This window comes from Hippocampus bargibanti, linkage group LG05 (genome assembly GCF_051943395.1).
Source record: "Hippocampus bargibanti isolate YZ-2025 linkage group LG05, ASM5194339v1, whole genome shotgun sequence".
Lineage (NCBI taxonomy): Eukaryota > Metazoa > Chordata > Actinopteri > Syngnathiformes > Syngnathidae > Hippocampus > Hippocampus bargibanti.
In genome coordinates, this window is record NC_142738.1 from 18,968,646 (window position 1) to 18,990,970 (window position 22,325).

General features: G+C 41.7%; 1 protein-coding gene across 6 annotated transcripts in view; it reads left to right on the forward strand.

The window, feature by feature from the left end:
• The window catches only part of tspan9a (tetraspanin 9a), a 239,831-nt gene that overhangs the window by 142,452 nt on the left and 75,054 nt on the right, over window positions 1–22,325 (forward strand). For 2 of the 6 annotated variants that reach the window (XM_088997135.1, XM_088997136.1), the window contains one exon: window positions 12,937–13,016. In XM_088997135.1, the coding sequence (XP_088853261.1) occupies window positions 12,954–13,016 (63 nt within the window). In that variant the 5' untranslated portion in view covers window positions 12,937–12,953. Of the gene's footprint in view, window positions 1–11,964; window positions 13,017–22,325 lie in introns of those variants that run through there. The other 4 variants (XM_088997137.1, XM_088997138.1, XM_088997134.1 and 1 more) reach the window with 4 other exon arrangements.

A 22,325-nucleotide genomic window follows, 5' to 3' on the forward strand; every position in this document is an offset into this window, starting at 1 on the left:
AAAGTAAACTCAGGTAATTACGAAAAAATGTTAATAGTTATTGATTATGTTATGTATATGTAGTTATTATGTATTTTGTGCAATATTGGCTTAGATCATTTTGACTTGGTAGTTTTTGTAAGTAGCTCGTATGCTGAAAAAGTGTGAGCACCCCTGCTTTAGTCTATCTCACTGATTATCTGTAATGATCCAACTGTCCCCTCTCACCTTTCCCAACTGCTGTTGTTCTGAGAAACCATTTTTATCTGTGAGCAGGCCTGTGTGCCCTATAACCCATTTCCTTGCCGCACAAGAAGATATTCAAGCATGTGTCGCATTATGAGGTGCCACATGGACGCATATCACCCTCTGCGCTTTGGAGAACCAGAGCAAATCAAAATCCACCCAACGTATATAATATCTTACCTCCACAGCCGTAAATAGTTTTAATGTGACACTCACATCAGTGCCAGGTTCTGGAAATTTGAGCTCCGAGTGGCATCGCTTCCGTCGCAGTTGCAATTCTATCCATATGACATGGGCTTAAAGTAATCTTTCACTTCCTAGTGTACATAAAGAGTCACAACTCATTTCCCCATTCCTACCTTAGAATCACTAAAGTTTTTTTTTTTTGTTGAAGGAGACCATGTTGAATTAAATACTGCTTGAAATTTCTAAATAATCCACCTGTAAGTGTCAGTGTTTGGATTCATAACTGTAGGAATGTGCAACTAACTACATCAGTTACATCAGTTATATCAGTTATACATTTACAGATTTTTCTGATCAAATTCTACACCAAAACAAGTAGTCGAGACGGAGAATTGATTCTATTTTGATGTTAGCATTTAACTGCATTTTTAACCCTTTTTTCCTGCACTGCTTACAATCCCTGATTATGGAATTCAATTTACTGTTTTGCTTTATATTTTGTTTACACAAAACCCATACACACACAGATCAGACCAATGTAAGCATGTAAGGAGACGTGTCACGGAAGAAGGGCATAAACATAAATATGCCTTGTTTCATTGCCACTGCAAAGTACATATTAAATTAAACAAGGCCTAAGATGAAACCATTTTTATTCAAGAATAGCACTTCTTTTGAAAACAGATTTAGAAAATCAGCAACTGTTGAATTTTGGTAGAATAAATGCTATCAATTCCATTGAAAACAGATTGTCTTTTTTCATTGTATTTTTACATTATTTGTTTTGGTGAAAATTGTTGCTGTGATGAATTGATTTGTCTGGACAGTAATACACTAAGAATTCACAGTTACCACCCTGTAAATGCCTAAACACGAAATAATTTTAATGAAAGGTCATTGGGCACTTTATATTTACACCCAACATGCCATCATTATAAATTTGAAAAGCTCATACATTTTTGGAATAACATATGCATCATAATGTAGAGAAAACATTGAGTACCAAGGGAATATACAACGTGGCAATGAAAGAGGAAGTCGGCACCCTTTTCAAGGGCGTCTCTGTCACATTTCAGAGGCGCTAGGCCAGAAAATTAATAGTCGAACCTTGCATTCGGGAATCACCATTGCATTTACCAATGAACTGGATGAGATTCATATCGCCGCTGCTCCTTTTTTTTAGGTAGAGAGCGCTGCATAGACCTAAATTCTTCTACTCCTTTGATCAGCATCGGGGGCACTCTGTCACTCTTGATTCATCCTCAACTCTATTCTGGGATTCATGTACGGTTCCGTTAGACGCGTCACCGCCATTTGACCTCTTTGCGGCAGCCTGTGTTGAACCAGACATTACTCATACTGTGCTGCATTACACTGGCAACTGACTATTTGACTTTAAATGCTAATGCGGTATAATGATGTCTACGTAAGTACACTTTTGCTTTGACTTGTAAAGTCACACGTGCTTCCTATATTTGGTCTGTCAACTCTGATAGGCGTGCCTTTTTTTAAATTAGATTTGTGCTTGGCCACAAGATTTTGCGCTGTGAATGCATGAATGAACGAATGATTGAACATGTGAATGAATGAATGAATGAATGAATTTATTAAGAATGTGTGAAAATGACGAGTTAAAAAATGTCAATTGGCAAAAAAAATATACAAACAAATCTGAGTTTTTAAATAGAATTTTTTATATATTTATGATAGTCAGCATTGCATGTCAAATATTAGGTCCCATATGTAAAACATGACATTTTTAAGTACGAACCTTTTCATTTTAGTTCCCAGACAATTTAACACCCAATATCTGATATTTATGGCATCTGTGATCCTCCGAGCTGCTATCATCATGACATCACCCTGCTGATCTTGCTTTCCTGCAGGGACCAAATTTTCATAGATGGGCCTTTTTAGGCCTTCATGGTTGGCTTAGAGAGTCATGAAGTCATAAATTCTTAATTAAGACTGTTTCCAGGCAGCACAACTGATGCTTTTGTTGAAAATTACCCCACTATAATTTTAAAAATGTCACCACTCTCAGACCAACATCATCTCATTGGGTAATTGTGTACAGTATTGTAAAAAGCCAAAATATAACTAGACATAAAATACCAATGTTTGACCATTGCATTGCATCATAATTTCATCAAATGAAGAACTTTTGCATATTTTTGTCTTGTGTTCTCTTGCTTCTTTCAAAACTGAATAAAGGTCAATGAGGTCTATTTCCACCCACACAAACCTGCTTGCCAAAAGGTCTGTAGAATCCGAAGGCTGGGATGTGACGCATGCAGAAAGCATTTTTAGTTTTAATCCCTTCTTTACATGGGCCTTGATCGTACATTCATCGCATTCATCATCATGCTGTTAAATGTCATTTGTAAGTGAAGCTCTGATATGGTTTCCACAATAACTCCGTGAAGCAATACAGGAGTAATTCCTTTTGTAATCTGAGCCATGGCAATACAAGGAGCTGCTAATTATCACTGCAGAGGACATCAGTGACATTCCTTCACACTGTGACACATTTATTGGTGTATCAAAAAAGACCTTAAAAATTCTCATTCTCATTTTTCGTACCGCTTATTCCTCATTAGGGTCGCGGGGGTTGCTGGAGCCTATCTCAGCTGTCTTCGGGCACGAGGCGGGGGACACCCTGAATTGGTTGCCAGCCAATCGCAGGGCACACAAAGACGTACAACAGTCACTCTCACACTCACACCTAGGGACAATTTGGACTGGTCAGTCTGCCTGCCATGCATGTTTTTGGAGTGTGGGAAGAAACCGGAGGACCCGGAGAAAACCCACGCGGGCCCGGGAAGAACATGCAAACTCCACACAGGGAGGCCGGACCGGGACGTGAACCGGCGATCTCTGCACTGTGAGATATATATATATCAGTGACGTGCGGTGATGTTCATGGCTGGTGAGGCACTGACGTCATCATAGTCAGATTTACAAACATATGAACTCTACAGAGTAGTTTATTCACCATTTGATTGGCAACAGTTAACGTATTTTGTTTAAAATTTCATGTCAGCATTTTTTATATATACAAACTGTAGCATAGAAAAAAATAATTTTAAAAAACGTTTTTATCGTGTTACCTTAGTCCCTGCGCCGCTCCTTCTGAAGAAAGGCATCAATAACTTCTTTGTAGAAGCATTCCTTATCTTTCTTCAGTTTTAAAAGTCTCTCTGTCTCAACGGAGATCACTGCCAGTGAAGAAAGTCGTCCTTGATCAGTCCTGTTCCGACTGTATGTTTTCAGTGCTGAGAATGACAATCTCGTCGACTTCTCCAGCAACAAATGGGGCTGCACCGATCTCCTTTTTAATGTCATTTCTAATGACATCACCAACTGCTTCAATTAAATCGTTCTGTATTCTGTTTGACGGGCCAGAAAATACAGTGGATGCCTCCAAACGTCTCGCTAGCCTGTCATCTTTCTGAGCGAGGGCATGTAATAGTTCAACATAGTTGCCACGATGAGCAAAGCCCATACTTTCATCATTTCCACGAAATGCCAGCTGTTGTTTGGCAAGGAAGCAGGTGGCATTGATGAGATCTTTTAAAATCTCCCGGTTCTCCTTTACCTTAGCATTGTGGATGCTGATGTTGAGTCTTCGCTCATTTTTGATGAGGCTCCGTTGTAAAATTTTCAGGTCGCAATATCCCATTTGAGTCCAGACATTGTCACGAATTGAGAACAGAAGGCAGGAAAAGCAGAAAAGGCGGTTTCTTGCTGGACATCCACACAGCCAGCCTTTTCGTGTGTACCAGTCCGCCTGAAAAGAGCGATTATTGTGTCCCGTTGTCTGAAGCAAACCTTTTAGCTCCGGTGTTGGTCTTCCTTTAATTATTACCTCCTGCTTCGATTGAAAGTCCAGTTTAGAAAATTCTTTCAATTTAGATATGTAATCCTCCATTCTGAAAGTGAGGCCAAGCAACACGAAAAAATGACTGCAGGGTTGCACTTTACTTGCTAACTGTTTACTGTAGCTTTCTGTCTCTAATTCTATTATTCTGCAGACGTGGAGTAAGAAGTATCTCTGGAATCACAAGCGCCCCCTGCCTGTCATGAGGCGGGAGAACTGTGTGCCTCACCTACGCACAGCGTTTTGATAAAAATAAAACAAAATAAACACTGGAGTACAGTGTTTATAATGTACAATGACTCTACATTATATAAACCAGCTAAACTGTAGAAATTTAGTTCATATACTAAACGTGTTTGAACGCTTTAATAGCGATATGCAGAAGGACAGCAATGCGGTCTCACTGCAGAGCAAGCCAGCACAGTAAGCATAGTGATTGCGCAATACATGGTGAGGCTTGCCTCACCGCTCGTCTCCACTTAGTATTTGAACGGTAAATGTGAAAATTCAGCGATTTTGAAAAAAATCCTATAACGGTGAAGTTAAATGGACAAGAACTTTAAAGTACAAATCACTAAATACATATAACTGTTTAATTTATTTTTTCATTTGATATTTCCATGACAGCTTTCCATGATGACAGGTGAGGCACTGCCTCCCCTGCCTCCACTGACTGCACGTCACTGATATATATATATATATATATATATATATATATATATATATATATATATATATATATATATATATATATATATATATATATATATATATATATATACGGTTGAAGGCTAAGATCAAGGCAGCTCGGAAAGATGTGAGTCAATTGACGTAGACTCAGAGAGGTGTGAATCAAAGGCCAATATCCAAGAGGTACGCCTACTGAGGAATCCTTCGTGATCAGGATTGTTTGCCCTTCGGTTAGCCATCCTGGGTGAGTCCCATCCATCAGCAACTGGTTCATTTGTGCTGCTAGGCGCTCGTGGAGTGCTGTGAGTTTCTTTAGCCAGTAGGTGTGGAGCATATCCGGGCCTGGTGCCGTCCAGTTTTTCATACCTGAGACTCTTTCTTGTATATCTGCCGCTGTGATGGTAACTGGGTTCTTTTCAGGGAGGTTGCTGTGCTCCTCTTTCAGAGTCACCAGCCATTGTGCACTGCTGTTATGTAAGACCTCCTTCTCCCATATGCCTTTCCAGTATCTTTCAGTTTCCAGTTTTGGAGGGTCTGCTTTGCTGTTAGAACCCTGCCACTGAGCGTACACTTTCGCCAGTTGTGTTGCGAACAGCCTGTTTATTCTTCTGGCCTCATTCTCTTTCGTGTACCTCTTTAGGCGACTGGCCAAGGCCTGGAGCCTTTGTTTGGCAGTTTCGAGTGCTTCAGGTATGTTTATCTGCATGTACCTCTTGGGTATTGGCCTTTTATTCATACCTCTCTGGGTCTCCGTCAATTGACTCACATTTTTCCGAGCCGCCTTGATCTTAGCCTCCAACCGTCTTTTCCATGGTGGGTAATGAATCTCGTGGCTCTCATGGTTGCTCTTGTAGCCAAGCATCTCGAGGATTTCTGATGCTGAGGCGTATATCAGCTCATTGGTTTCCGTGATCGTTCCGGTCGGGATCGTTCTCAGTGCTGCATTCACAGTTTCCATGAGACTTTCAGGTGGTACTTCACATAGCCGTTGTAATCGGTTTCTTAGTTGCCCAGTTTTCATTCTTGCCATGATCTTATCTCTCAGGTCAGTTGCTGCCTCGCTCAGCATTTCATTCATTGGGGCTGGCTTCCCAATCTCATCATTCATTGGGGCTTGCCTCCCAATCTCTGGTTGAACCTCTTCCTTTGATGTGACAGCCTGGGGCCCTTCACCTCGGAATTTGTGTTGTACCTCATCAATCTCAAGTTGTGATAGCAATTGCCGTTTGTGGATATTGGAACACTGAGCTACTAGTTGTTTTGTGGTCAACCGTGACTGTGGGTTTCGAAGTAACCATTCAGCCCCCATTCTCCGCATGTAACCCCTCTGACTAGGGTTGCTTGAGTCGTCGCATTCCAACAGAGCCATGTTATCGCATCTCGTCCATCTCCGCTTTGTTCCAGTAGCCCATTTTTCATCAAGGTGCTCTGGTTCCCCAGCACCTGACGCAGACCTTGTTTGGACCGGGCGACGTCCATTTATTGTCTCTTATATATATATATATATATATATATATATATATATATATATATATATATATATATAGTCAACACAAGGGAACACCAATAGGAAAATAGAAAATAACAAAAATAAAAGCATAAACATTGATCATCACATAAAAGAAGGTGGTGTCACATGGTGTCAATAATCTTCAACTTGCATTGATATGGAAACGTAGCTTGAGAAAAGTGCTTGATGCTAATAGGCTTTTTCATTGACACATTATTCTTCTTTTAGCACAGTTGACTGTCCAGAACAAGTCAAAAAAGGCTAATACACACACAGTGAATTAATCTTTTAATGTCGGCCTTGTCAAAGGATTATACAGCCCATGTCTACAGAGCTGCACTGACAGGTTGTGAGAAAGAGCGGTATATGAACTCCAAATATTGTGGAATATTTTTAACACCATATTTTTTCATGTAATTGGTGAAATATTAATTTATTTTATAATTATTGGTGTATTTTTAATATGAAAGTTGTTGTTTTTTTTCAAGATGATCTACACATTCCTCTCTGCATTTTTGTACTGTATATCTGAGGACAGTACAGTAAGACATTGGCTTACAAACTTAATTGGTTCCCAGACAGAGTGTGTCAGGCGAAAAGTGTGTATCCCTAAATATTTCCCATAGGAAACCATTAAAATGAGAATAATCTGTTCCCAGGTTTCCATAAAATATAATTTTCAACTAAATAAGCCTTAAAACTACACACAACATACCTTATTCTATGTATAATAAATGTGCTATTCTATTGTAATGAAAGAAATACACTGCACTATATAATAAAGTCACTTTATTTACGTTTGTGATGGTCATTGATGGCCTGATGGAATGGCGTTGGAGGTCGGAGGTCAGAGGCAATTGCTGTTTGGAAAGAGAGTCACATTCCATAAGGACTGTAATTAAAGAAATAAACTGTACTGTAAAATAAAGTTTTATTTACTTTTGTGATGATCGTTGATGGCTTGTGGAAGGAGAGTCACCTTCCTTAAGGACTGTTGGTAACTCAACCTCTGGTGTGGCTTCTCTTCTTTCCTTCTTTGGAGACTCGTCATCATTCTTGCTGATTAAAAACCTCTTAATTGACACCTGTTGCTTTCTGACTTGTAAGGTCTTACGAAGCTGAGGCATGTTGATGATTCTCATAGCCACAGTCTTTTCACGATGGAACTGTTCGATAAAAGCCTGCACATCATTCCACTTTACCAACATTGCCTTGATGAGCTCACTTGATGCTGCAGCCATCTCCTCCTCCTCGCCCTCAGATGTTCTCAAACCATCCGTTGCTGGCTTTAAAATCCTCAATAAGCACCGAACCTACAGGTTGCTGCATGGCGATATCGGTGTGAATTAGCCGTGCTCTCTCGCATATAATTGCTTTACTGACGCTGTCGCCGGATAACTGCTTTTCGTTAATCCAAATTAACAGAAGTTTTTCAACTTCTTTGAATTCCCGAGACTGTTGCTTTGACAGCACGGAAACACCTTTTGCAATACATGCACCTTTGATGGCTTCTCTGTTGCGGTCTCCTTCTTCTCCTCGACGGTGATTGTGTTTTGTGTCTTGTGTCTTCTTCAGTTGAACACAAGCCTGTGGTGCAGTCTTTTTCGGTCCCATAATAGCAAAATTATCTGCAAATAGCTCCTCGGAGGCGATCGACGTGTGAATTCAGAGAGAGGGGGTGTGGAAAGGTGCGCCGGATGGAGCGCTGTTCGGTCGTGTGCTTCCGCCGAAGATCCGACGATCACTCCGCCAGATCCGAAGATCACTCCGCCAGCCGTGGTGGGTGTGTATCGCGAAAAGTAGTGCGTATTTCAAGGTTTAATTTTCATAAATTTGACGTTCGTAAGGTAAAGTGTTCGTAAGCCGAGGCCCCACTGTATTTAGTTATAGTTTTTGTGCCTCTCCTCTGGCTGCTGTATTGTTTAACTGTAATATTTCATATTTAACAAAAAACGCCTCCCAGCTCAATTGTTTTTGACAGCATTTTAAAATAACCACCGCTATATACGCTGTGGTGTACATGGAGCAAAAGTTATTAATTCAACAACAAACAATTAAATCAAAAATTGCACGGCTAACAACATATTGAACAAATGGGGCTGCCATGACCACTGGCAACAAACATTGCCTTCCCAACATTGCCCTGCGTTGTGCTGGGCTAAAAGTGTCACACAAGTCCCGCAGTCCCATGTATGCAGTGTTTGTAGATACAGTAAAGTCTCGTTATATCGATATTCAAGGGAGTCCGAAAAAATATCGATATAACCGGGACTATCGATATATCCGACCCTGTTTGCATGTGATTTTCTCCGTGCGTGCATAGAAATAGTATCGATATAACCGGGACTATCGATATATCCGATATCGATATAACGAGACTTTACTGTATTTCAAAAAAAATAACAATAACAATAAAGGGGAAAATACCCGAGGGAAAACCTTGTTGCATTTAATCCAAATGGGTTGACGTGGCCAGTGGGAAGATGAAATAAATCTGCATTATCCTGTTCAGGGTCAGATCTTGAGTCTATCCCAGCTGACTTTGTGTGAAAGATCTGGATTCGTTCGCATTCACTCACAGGGCACATGGAGATAGTGAGACCACTATTCACATGCACAGCCACTCTGTCACTGAGGCAGAACTGAGTCCAGGCTACCTGTGCTGAAGTTAAGGCAGTGCATTGCAAGACCATCAGTGGCTTGTTTTCCAAACTAAACTACTCAATTACCAGTGGATGCAGTAATAGTTCTCAGTGTTTCTCTGCTCTTGTGTCAACTCAATAAATGTACCCCACGTTGCAGTAGATTTTAAGTGTTTTCTTCCATTGTGATGCTTTTCTTCTTTATGCAAAACGACCAAGCAGGTTTTATTTGTCAAACTTAGTCTTCTTGATTCTCTTCCCTGCTGGATAACATAACTGCAAATTTGGGGCATGACTATTAAAGCTGTGAGTTATTCATGTGTAAAATTACATTTTTCATTAAGTGCTGATGAATTATAAAATGCAGCTCTTGCCACCTTTAAAAGGTAAACTATTTTTAGCCGCAATAAAATGTTGAAACTAAACTGTGCAACGGTGAAATAAATGCTTTTTTGACAAACATTGTTCCGGGAATGAGGCAATTTTTGTTGTCCCTGAAGTCATGCAGTGTTATGTCACCTGTTGTATGAACATTGCAAGACAGTTTTCTTTTTTTTTTTGTTGACATATCTCAATTTTCCAGTGTCAAGTTTATACTGTGAGTGAATGTTCAGACTACAATAGTTCATGGATGAACTGAATAATGATTGGTTCCCACAAATGAAGGCACAAACAAGAATCCATACCAAAAATATTAATTTACTAGAAAGCGCACTGACAAAGTGTCCATGGAAATTGCTGGTCACAAGGTGCCAGTAACATAAGGGACAAACAAAAGGCCTTTGCAAAAGGCAATGGTAATTGGAAGATGACAATATACGTGAAATCCCAGTTACATGAAAAGCAAATCAAGAGGGGGATCAAGGACAAAATCATGACAATACTTAAACATGAGGTACGAGAGCACACGGCCAAATCTGTCCTGCCACATCATTTTATTCGGCCCGTATGTCAACTGCTATGATGCTTGCTAAAGTCTAAACCAAAATTTCAAATTGTCGTATGTAAAACACAATAACAGTCATTATTCTTGACTTCAGATTTGAAAACTAGATCATTCATTAATTTGTTCTGCGCTCTATATAAAATATGTGGAGGGGATTAAACATTCTAATGGCTTCCCTGAAAAAAAAAGAGTATGCCCTGCACAACAGAGCAAAAATGATGATGACAAAATTGAGAAGGCTACAATACAACATGTGACGATGAGTAGCAAATAATTTGAAGTGAATAATTTGAAGGTGATTTGACAATTAATCATGATGTTCTTGGTTGCCTAATAAAACAGGTGGCAGCAGGTGTGCATGCTGGAGGAAAGGCCCTCTTCTGCCCCCTGCTGGAGATACACAAGAACAGAATCATGACGCAGACCAATCACAATCCTTTGAAGAACTCTGCAGAACATATAAAGAAAAAAGCATGATGCATACTGAACACGTAACATTTTTTTATATTCAATGAAGAATAAATAATGAGGCCAAATAAAAACATTTTTTTGGATTCAATAACCTTTTCTCTTGACTGTCTCCAAAATCTTATCTTCCCTTTTTTCGCCTGCTTGTAAAAGCTGTTGCTTCCCACACCTGTTTTCCCTCTGACACATAAAAGGGCGGGAGGGGCGAAGTCACATGAGAATATAACACCTTTTTGTGTAGTATCACAGCTGTAACAGAAAGAGGACAATGTTTGTGAGTGCTGGAAAGGTGATATCGCTTGATAGAACTGTTGCTATCCTGTCCTCTGCTCTACTCTTGACTTCTGCCTTATTTGTGTTTCTTTCCTTCAGTGGCCTCAATTGCTCAGTGTCACCTACAGACCACTGTTACTCCTGAGTCTCAATTTCCGGTTCTCTCATCTCGCTCTGCTGTACACAGGAAGCAGCAATGCACAACATATTGCGTGCATGATGATTGGAGTCGATTCATGATTCTGTCCAATGTTCTGAAGGGAAATGACTGCAGAAGAATCCCTCAGGCTGCTTGTGGAGTCTGCATGCGAATACTTAGAGCCCCACTGAGCTCTGATCGATGAGTGAAACTCGAGAGAGCTGCACATGGATTTGCCATTCACCACATAACTAATGGCATTGCAATCTCTCCAATTTAAAGAAAGGGGGGGGGGCTTATAAATCGATTTATCCCAGATAGGAAAATATCCTGTTTTAAGTGTTTATTTTTACCCTAATTATATGTTTCGTTCAATTTGTGACTCGAGATTGAGTTGACGACTCCTTGGAGAGTGCTCAGCATCTTTAAGTTGCTAATTCCTTCTGATTCGTTGGGTGGAAATTCCGAAGCCAGCTCATTGCCAGTAAATTGCTTCTCCTTACATGGATGTGGGCAGTGCTGTAATGAAGAACACAGACACACTGCAAACCACAGCTGTAGTTCTTCAACCCTAACCCACATCAAAAAGATGCCCAATATTCCAGCCGATTTTTAAAAATGGCAAATACATTACCATCTGCCAAATGGATGGTGGTAAATTTATAATAACAGCAGTCAAAAAATATTTATACTGAATATATCATGGTCAATTCTACTTGGATGCATGCACTTGCAAAATGTCTCACTCTCTCCTCTGCCTCCAGCTGTAACGCACCAGTCACCAGCCATATATAACTTTGAGGCACGTCATGTCCTCTTTTAGTTTTTAATCACTGTTGAATTCATCCCTCACTTCTCATGTCCCCTGACAGTATAAATTGCTGAACATGTATAGTCAAAGCAAACAGAGCGATGAGCTTATTAAAGACACCGGGAGGGGAGAGGTGGAGCTTGGATCTTCCTTCAGCTGCCGCATTGGCTGTCTGCTCAGCAGTGAGGAGGGATTGCAAGAGGGAGAGAGAGGGAGAGACTAGCAGAAGGTTAAGGAAGGCAGTGCTCTCGCTGGGAATCAGGCCATACCCGTTAGTTGTGTCTCCAGGTCCACATCAGTCTGGCTGCAACTACCAGGAGACCGGAGCACCGGCAGTGCGGGGGACAGAGCTGCCGATCGCAGAACGCTACTCTAGAGCCGACAAGCGTGCTTACCGAAGCACGGGAGGCAACGGTGGGAAAACAAATTGCATATTTTGCAGAAGAGAAGCTGAAGAGTGTCAGGGAGACAAAAGTTACTGGGTCAGCAAGAGTGGAAGTGGAGCGAGCATCTGACACCAAAGGTGTTCCCACTTGCAACCGGGAACACATCAAGCGAGGATATCGAAAAAAAGAGATTTTGTCTCGAGATACGACTAACACTCTGAATGGGAACATCAAGTATAGCTATTTAAGCCAGACATCATCAGCGAGCCCAAGCAGTATGGCTCCACTCACTTCATCAACGGACTCTTTCACACTCAGATTACTGGGCTCAGCTGCGTGATTTGGATGTAATTAGATTTTTAATTTGTCTTTTTCATCTTTTTTTCTGCTCGGCCAGCAGTGAGGAATCATAGGGCACTGTCCTGTCACCTCTGAGAGTATGTTAGACTGTGCATCAGGGAGATCGCCATCGTTAGTAGCAGCCTTAAAGCATGGAGAAGTCCAGTAGTGAGGAGTCAGCCATTCATCGTAGCCCTTCAGTAGAAAGCTGTGACTCTGATTTCCCCCAAGCCTCCACATCCGGCCGCCCATTCGGTGGCCGCGGGTTCACTGCCGGTGCTTTCTACGGCTCCACAGAGCCACGTAAAAACACACAGCAGGGTCAGGCTGCAACAGCAGCGGCTGAGGCCGACGCAGGAGACAAGAGCAACAAGTACAGCTCACCTAAAGGGAGCAAGTACGTGGTCTTTTACCTGGATCTATCCTTTGTGTTCCTTTTAGAATTCAAGAAGTTTAACATGGCAAGAGGCTGCCTCTGCTGTTTGAAGTATTTGATGTTCGTCTTCAATCTCATCTTCTGGGTAAGTGCCTCGATACTTCATCTCATTACTCAGCCAAGTAAATAACAAATGTGATCAAAAGTTGACAGTTGAGTGCAGCACCAATTACGTGTCAAGGTGGTTATGACTCAACGCTATGCTAAGAGAGTGAAGGATCAAGGCAAAGTAGTCAGTGCAATCATGCATTTCTAATTATTACATCAGAGGGTCTGTGCCTGTTTTTTGAGTGCAGATTTCTATTCTCGGATATCGTGACACAAGCGGTGGCATTGCACGAGCTCTTCTTTTGTATGTGGGTCGAGTAGAGAAGCGAAGGGGAGTGGGATGGATTATGGTGGCATAGAGGATGACAATGGTGTCAATTTCAGGATGGTTGTATATTTTTATGTTAAAAAATGTTTAGCCAAGTTAGACAACATAATATAACAGCTGAGGTTGCACGCAACACATTGAAATTCTTCTTTTACTGTGATGATTTGTGTATCATGTCATTCCCCCATTATTAAATGTTTGCTCTTAAAGAAAAAAATCATGATCTAAGATTGTGCTCAAAGCCTAATGTGCTAAGTGATTGACTTCAGAAAAACAAATAATTGTGTTTCGGGCTACACTGCGTGGCTAAGCATGGGCGTCTGTTGTAAAACTGGGAATCGCCTGATTGTTTACAGAGTGGATTATAAGGCTTATGGGTTATTGGGCCAGCCTTTTGTGTGAATGCATTCAATACGGAGGCATAAAAACATCGCTTATCCATATCAACCGTGGCCCACCATGCCACCGGCCTCTGAGCTGATTCCAACTGAGACACACTGGAAGTTTTTGAGATCATTAGCTGAAGCCAAGCTGTGAACAGGTCAGCATTAAAAAACACACACACGTACACATTCATCAGACACACCAACAACTATCTCTTTGCCTGCTCCCTAAAAAAAAGGGACAGGGCTGCACATTGATAGACTCGGGGCTGCAAAGAGCAGTGCTATTTGCTGCTTGAGGCAAGTTTCAGTATCTATATCATCCTCGTATCATTACTCATTTCACAGAGAGAAGAACCAAGTAATTGGCACAGTCAAGCAAAATGTCTTGGGGCGGGGGGGCACTGCACACAGCCTTGATGTCAATGTTAGTGCTGAAGAATAAAAAGGCTCTGAGAGGCTTAGCTGATGGGGATTCTTTCGATCTGACATTGATTTTCCTTGATTCGGCATTTCTTGTGAACTCTGTATAGGTGTACTACTTCATGTTCTCAGGCTTTGATATGTTTCGAGATCAGAAAGAGCGAACGTACTGGGGGAACCTGAGTTAAACTTAATTACTAATAAGGTTAGCCAAAAGAATCAATGCAAAGGCTGAAATGAATTCGGCTGAATGTGTGGATTTGATGAAGCATATCGGTAAAACGATCTTCATTTTTTTGCCGAAAAACAGCAGAAGTGCTGAAGCGAAGAAACTTAAGAGGAGCCATAACACCTCAGCTGTTCGAAATGCAAATAGTCAAAGCATATGCTTCATAATAAAACCCATTAGGGATGAGCTTTTCCTATCCCCTCAAAATCAAACATGTTTGGGGATAAAATTGATCGTTAACTCTTCCCATAGTGGGTAGTGGAACATCATTCGGTAGTCTTCACTCATTTTGTCTGTCTTCTTGTGACATGATCTCTTCATCAGGACATACTTGGCACTGCTCTTTAAGGATTGTGTCTGTTCAATAGCAATAACTTGAATAACTAGTTGAAAGTGGACCAAGCCATGCTTAGAAATGGCACGTTAGGTCATTGATACAAACACCGAACATAGAATGCACGGCGAAAGATGACAATAAATGTAATTGACTGGGTTTTAAGGTCAACTCCAGCATATCACGAATGTAAATAATGACATTCACTTCTCCACTCACCATAGGTATGCCTCTATATTTTTTGTCGCTGTACTACAAACCGAAATCACCCCCCCCCCCCCCCCAAAAAAAAAAAAATGTTGGGACATCACCTTGGACAAATGAAAAGAAAATGATTTTAAAATCATGTCCTGCGCCTGATAGACTGAGAAAGTTGGGAAATGCTCTTCAAAGACCAGCTTGAACATGAATTATTTTTCCTTATAGTGTATTAAACTAAGTATCGTTTGAACAAGATTTGCAAATAATTGTACTGTATTCTCTTTTGGATTTTATTTCTCTTTTTTTTCTTCATGAACTCATTCACTGCCATACATGTGCAAAATGTGTCCATTCCAGTGCCAGGATGTTTGTCATTGTCACTCAAATTCCAAGACCCACATATATATTGAGTGTTAGGACTACAGAAACATTAATTTCAGCATAACAAACCTTAGACTCTCTTCTTTCATCAGAAAAATAATTATCCGAAATACAATGCATACATATTGCTTTATATAATTCGTTAATACCAGCTGTGGCTGTAACAAAGCGCTAACATGGAAAAAAGAGAAATGCTGTCCCCCTGTGTATGGGAAAATCATTGCCAGAGGTCTGGCCAGCGCTTTATTGTCACCCAAGCAAGACAAAAACAAAACCTGAACTAATTCTGGAATGGCATTCTATGTCATATTTTCAATTCCCGAATAAATTCATGAAAGGCAGTGAATGAGTTAACACAACATCGCAAGTTTGTTGGGATTTGGCTTGTACAACAAAAACATTCCTCTCCTTTTTCAGCCATTGTAACATGTGGAGCAAATTTATTTTCCAGCATAATGTGAAAAATTGTGTAATTTGAACAAGATGAAAAAAACGACGAATCATTTTGAAACTGAAATAACATATAATAGCATACTATCCCAAGTGACATAAAGGGGCGAAGCATCATCAAGCAATTAACAAGTCATATTTCAAGCGATGCAGCTAATAGGAAGTCAACAAGCCTAGTTTTCAGTCTGTTTTCAGCACGAAATAAGGAATTAGGTCACCAGTGATTTTGTGCAAAGTCAAACAATACGTCTGTGTAAGCTCTCAGTCGTACAGGAGTGGTCCATCGATGAGAAGGTTTCTTCAGCCGTCATCTGTACAAAAGTAAAGGTTTCGGACGTTAGGAACAATCAGTGGGGCCACAGGGAGGGGTCCCCTGCCCCCCCAACCTGAGAGTAGGGACCTATCATAGCTGGGTCCGGCGCCACCATGTCTGGACATTAGGGATATATAAATGGGGCCGATACGACCAGTCAGACTTTAGTTCGCTGACGAAGCCTCTTGGATAGGAGGCGAAACGTCCGAAACCTTCACTTTTGTACAGATGACGGCTGAAGAAACCTTCTCATCGAAAATCAAACAATGTTGATGTAGCTCTTTTCTGTCCTGGGACATGATCCTGGGAAAGCAGCAAAACTCAAGAGTCGTCCAAACTAAAACATTGATCACTGTGGTAAGGCTTACCAGGCTTGATATATTGGAGACATGGTGAATTCCCATACCACCCACACTTTATTGTTACTATTCAGTTTAACATAAATTATTATTAGTTGATGATTCCTGGCTTCCTCCTATAATGACTTTTTTAAAGGACAACCGACGTCACTTTTTTGTTTTTTAACTGACATCAGAAAAACGTTTTATCACATCTAAAATACCCAAAACACGCAATATGATATTTTTATTCAAATGCTAAACACCAATAAAAATGACTTAAAGTGTCCAAAATCTGCAAAAAAAATTGAGCTGCGAATTGGGCATTTTCAGAAAGTCCCGCCCCCAGTTCGTGACGTCACGCCAAGACGTCTTGCATTGCTGGAGAATCAAAACAATGGCTTCAGATTCTGAGAATATGCTTTCTTGTTACACATCCAGTTATGAATATGATTCAAATAGTTCTGAAGAGGAAAGCATACATGTTTGCAATCGATTAAACAATTTATTTCGTGCCATTTTGAGGCAACATTGGGGGGGACTGAAGAAAAAGAGGCACAAAATGGCGACCTCCTGTGGCCACCTCCGTTTCCACACGCTGATAAATTCCTTATTTGGAGCTTGGACGCCCTCTTCTGGCGGCTTTTGGGTGCAACACGAGGTTGTCAGACCAAACAAGTACAGCAAAATACATTGACGTGATGGAAGGACTGCTACAATGTGTCTTTTCTTTCGATCAGGGGCGTTCCTTTAGTGACGTCACGTACAGACTCGTCACCAACTCAAAAACAAGACTTCCTGAATATTCAGTGTGAGTCTTAAAACGTAAAATATAGCTATATGAGGTGGAATCTTATTAAAATACGCTCAGTAGAAGTCATTTGAAGTCATTTTACAAATTATGGACACAACTTGTCTGGTGACATCGGTTGTCCTCTAAGTGTCATCCTGTGTTTTCGATTAATCGTGATTAAGTATTTATCCATGGAAATAAAAAGTGCAAGTGATCAAGTCTGTGAGCAATGATCTCACAATTAGGCAGACTGCATTACAAAAATATCATTCGCTTTACTCTGTGTGTCAGTTCAGGCCCATTGTGCACATTTAACAGAAGCAGCCATAGTGTACGACTACAAGTCAACCTTTAGCATCCTTCTCCAGGGGCAGTCCCAGGGGATTTGCTTGATGGCATTTACTTCTACGGTTCTCTCGAAAGCTCAATTTGAGCTTAACCCCCTTTCTGTGGCAAGATTCCAGCACTGCTGCACTTCCTCTAGCACAATAGTCACAAAGTAAGCTTGTTTGTCGGTAAAAGTCACTTGCTGCCTTCAAAAGCATAGGTTCTCATGCATTTTGGCTTCATCGCATCATGCAGTTGCTATGTGCTGTCCACTGCCCTACACGAGCCCTACAGTGCAATAACTGAATTCATGCCACAGTAATTTGCTTTTAATGAGCATCCACTACTCATACAGTATTCACTTACTTGTTCACGGATTGATATTAATGCTTTCATTCCACTCTGGGTCCGTTTTAACATCATTTTAATCAGTGTCCTATGGGGAAAGTAATTAAGTGATGTTTGGTCAGACTGCAGCTTGTGGTTGTTAAGTCTTCTCCTGTTCATTTTCAATTGTGGTGTAAGGACATGCACAATATATAGTTGTGACCACTTCAGGGTCATAGGGGATCAGGTCGGAGAGTAGGCATGTACCTTTGACACTCAAACTCACTGCAATGCTTCAGATGGTAACCAGGTTGGCCGCTTAAATTCTGAATTCTCATCTCAGGTCTGAGGAGGGAATATATCACATTGGTGACCATAAAGAATGTCTTCCTCTCTCTGGACACACTCACTTGGTAAAACGCACTCATCATCCGCACACGGACCACTTTCGCAAGCTTCCAATGGTAACTTGAAGCACAAGGTAAACAGTGGCAGGCGCTCAAGGCATGCCCATCCATGTGCTCATCCATCTGGCTTCTCTTTCTTAGAATGGATTAGAGGAGTCTGAGCTGTAGGGGTAGTTTCAGGCAGATTAGAGCATTGTTTTTAGGTTTGAGACCAGGTCTCCTTCATGGAGCAATATGCTTAAAGCCAACAATCATCAGAGCAAGTTGCCTTCATGTTATGAAAGTGTTCTATGCAGTGGGAGAAGGAAGATCAATTGCTGTTTGATTGGCAGAATAGGATGAATTAATCACTGATGACATCTATGCTGGAGTCAAAATTTTAGGCTATGTCCCACGAATGCCCCCCTGATCTCTTCCATGAGTGATTTACTTTCACGTGTCATCTCTTGCAAGTTCCAGTGGAACTAAGCCTTTCCACTCACCACAGGCACGCCTCTATATTTTTTTAGATACAATTGAAGAGCTATGACAGATTGAAACTGTTCTTACTATTGGATAGAAAGAGAAGGGAAAAATGTTTTATTTAATACAAAGTATACAAGGCACGTTAATTTGATTAATATAATTTTGTAAAAAAATATGTACAAACAAGAAATAAGGAATTATATAAGCAAAAAAGTGACTAAGTACATTAAATAATGTGCAGAGCAGGGAAAGGATTTTGGAAAACATGATTAGAAAAAACCTTTGCAGACCTTAACCACATATATGATGAATATGAAAGTTAGTTTTTAAAATGGATTAAAAAGCATTTACTTTATGAGCTTACTTCACTTCGTTGGCATCTTATTACATTTGCATGCATCATAATATTGTAATGCTGTTTTGCTCCTAAAGTGGCATGTGACACAATGGGTCCAGGTTTGAAATCCCGATGCACTTCACAACTTCACGGTTTGGTTGTTATGGATTCACTTTGATGCACATTTTCATTTCTGACCATATATTCATCAATTACAGTTTTTCCCTACCATTATGAATGCTTCTGACAATGTCTTTTAGTACTTTTATATCACTCAAAAATACAACTAACAGATACTAGATACGCAGATGGAGACAAAATATTTCTAGCGTACAATATATTACTTTGCAGCTTGCCTGGGAAAAGATGAAATAAAAATGACACATTCCATAAAATGACACTGGGAATCTATCAACCAGTGTGTTTGCGTAAATCAGAATGCAAACAAGTCGACAACTGTCTGCTATCCTGTATGAGGATTGTGACCCCCCACCCAAAAAAAGTCACCTCTTTGACATTGATAATAATACACGTAGCATCCGACGTACGACCAGTTCGACTTAAGACCAGCCATACTTACGACCATGACCTCCAGACCCTATTTTTTATTTTTTTACGCCTGGCACCGCAACGCACTAGCAGGCTGGCAACGCGTAGGACAATTTTGGCCAGGCTGCCAGCATCTCACTCTCGCACAGCAATCGACCATGTGATGGCACCAGAAGGGGCAAGTTTGTGTGTCATTTAGCTTCCGAGTCTCTATTCAACATTTTGAATATACAGTAAAGTCTCGTTATATCGATATTCAAGGGAGTCCGAAAAAATATCGATATAACCGGGACTATCGATATATCCGACCCTGTTTGCATGTAATTTTCTCCATGCGTGCATAGAAATAGTATCGATATAACCAGGACTATCGATATATCCGATATCGATATAACGAGACTTTACTGTATTTCAACATACTGCCATTTCGACTTACGACCGTTTGGTCGGAACGGAACTTGGTCGTAAGTCGGATGTTACCTGTATATACTTCTGAAGCATCGATTTAAGTATTTGCATTTTTAATGCAGATCATGTGTTGAATATCGTTCGCTCTCCTGCATGTATGCATATCACTTAAATATGTATGAATTAAGTATGCTTTAGCATTTATCTACCGGTACTTTAGCAACCATATACTGAAGTGAATAAGCACGGTTTTCCTTAATTGTGGTTTTAGTGAGGTAGATTTTGCCTTGAGGGGCCATTACAGTGTGTTACCAGAATCTAAAACCTCATCTTATTTTCATCACTAAAGAATTGTTTTCAGCTCAGCAGTCATTGTCATTAGACATACGACGACGTAGCAGTATAAAAACACTTGATGAGGATCTCGATGAGGATGTAAAGCAATCGTGATAAACTTTCCTGTATTCTTCCACTTCCTCTGGTCTCTACTTCTGGATTTTTGCACTCAAGCACTTTGTCCAGGGCAATTCGAGATCAGAAAACATGCTGATTCAATATCAGATTCTAACATTTGAGGATTCTGATATGGAGGCGTGAAAAGATTATTCTCTGAAAAATTACATCTGGTTTGATGCAATCTCACAAACGGCTTCACTCAAGCTGTTGGTTTCCTCACTGGGTACCAATTTGTTGTGTTAAAGCTGTCATGATCTGGTTGGCGACCAACGGGGGGCGCTGTCGGCCCTGCCTGCACCTGCACAGGTGCTGGTCGTCCCGATCGGATTGGCGACCAACGGGTAGCGACGTCAGCCCTGCCGGCAGCCTCGCAGGTGCTGGTCGTTATAATTACTGTCACTTAAAATGACACCCGGCACGATCATCCGGTGCCGGTTCATTGTTTGTTTGCTGCTTGGTTGCAGCATGCATCGTGTACGTGTTTGTTTAACCTTGGCGGGCTTTTACTTTTGGTCTTCTTTTGCTACTTCGTATTTTTTCCATTCAGATCATTTTGATGTTTTACATTTTGTTCCTGCTGACTTTATTTTAATACAATTTGTCAAACAACCTCCTGCTCCCTCCTGCCTGCTTTTTGGGATCCGAACCCGCCATCACCACCTCACAAAACTTGACAGAATGAATCGGCCAACCATCGGATCCCGCAGGTACATCGGACCCGTCTCATTTCCACCCTGTGCCTGGCAATGCTACGTCCACGTTAGCGCAAGCCTCGTCGAGTTTGAATTGCGTCACTCGACGAGCCGCAACGTCCACGTAAACGTCCGGCCGAGACCTCCTTCCAGGTGGCCGTCCAGGGTGAAACTGGGTGACTGGCATTGCACGCCCACGTCCAGCCACGCTGTCGTCGTGCATGAAGAATTGAGTCTCATCCACGACGAGCCGTGCAACGTCCGCGTCAACGTCAGTCCGAAACCCCACTCACCGCTGGATCCCGGAGCGGCTCTGGACTGGTCTTGTTCCCCCGGAGCCGGGCAGTTCACGCCCACGTCGGCGTCCGGCCGAGACCTGGTCCCATACGGCCGTACGGGGTGCCATTCTGCGCCTGGCAGTTCGACGTCCACGCAGAGCCATGCGCTGTCGCGTGAACGTGCGAGAGGGATCGCACTCACGCCCACGACGATCCGTGCCGCGTATTCGTCCACCCCAGGCCGAGTCCCGTTCCCATCAGGCCGCCGCCCGTCGTATGCTGGAGAGGCAGCTGTTGCCCTCTCCACCGACCGTTCCCTGGCGAGTGGACCTTTTGGGAGACTGTTGGGACTTCTGGAAGCAGCCCCTTGAAGGGGGGGTACTGTCATGATCTGGTTGGCGACCAACGGGGGCGCTGTCGGCCCTGCCTGCACCTGCACAGGTGCTGGTCGTCCCGATCGGATTGGCGACCAACGGATAGCGACGTCAGCCCTGCCGGCAGCCTCGCAGGTGCTGGTCGTTATAATTACTGTCACTTAAAATGACACCCGGCACGATCATCCGGTGCCGGTTCATTGTTTGTTTGCTGCTTGGTTGCAGCATGCATCGTGTACGTGTTTGTTTAACCTTGGCGGGCTTTTACTTTTGGTCTTCTTTTGCTACTTCGTATTTTTTCCATTCAGATCATTTTGATGTTTTACATTTTGTTCCTGCTGACTTTATTTTAATACAATTTGTCAAACAACCTCCTGCTCCCTCCTGCCTGCTTTTTGGGATCCGAACCCGCCATCACCACCTCGCAAAACTTGACAAAAGCAATTTGTTTGGTTTTCATTTTCCATAGGACTACTTAAGTAACAGGTTGTGCAGTTGTCTTTCATGCCTTGAGAGCCTGCATTATTTGACGAAAGGCACAACTGAATTGCAT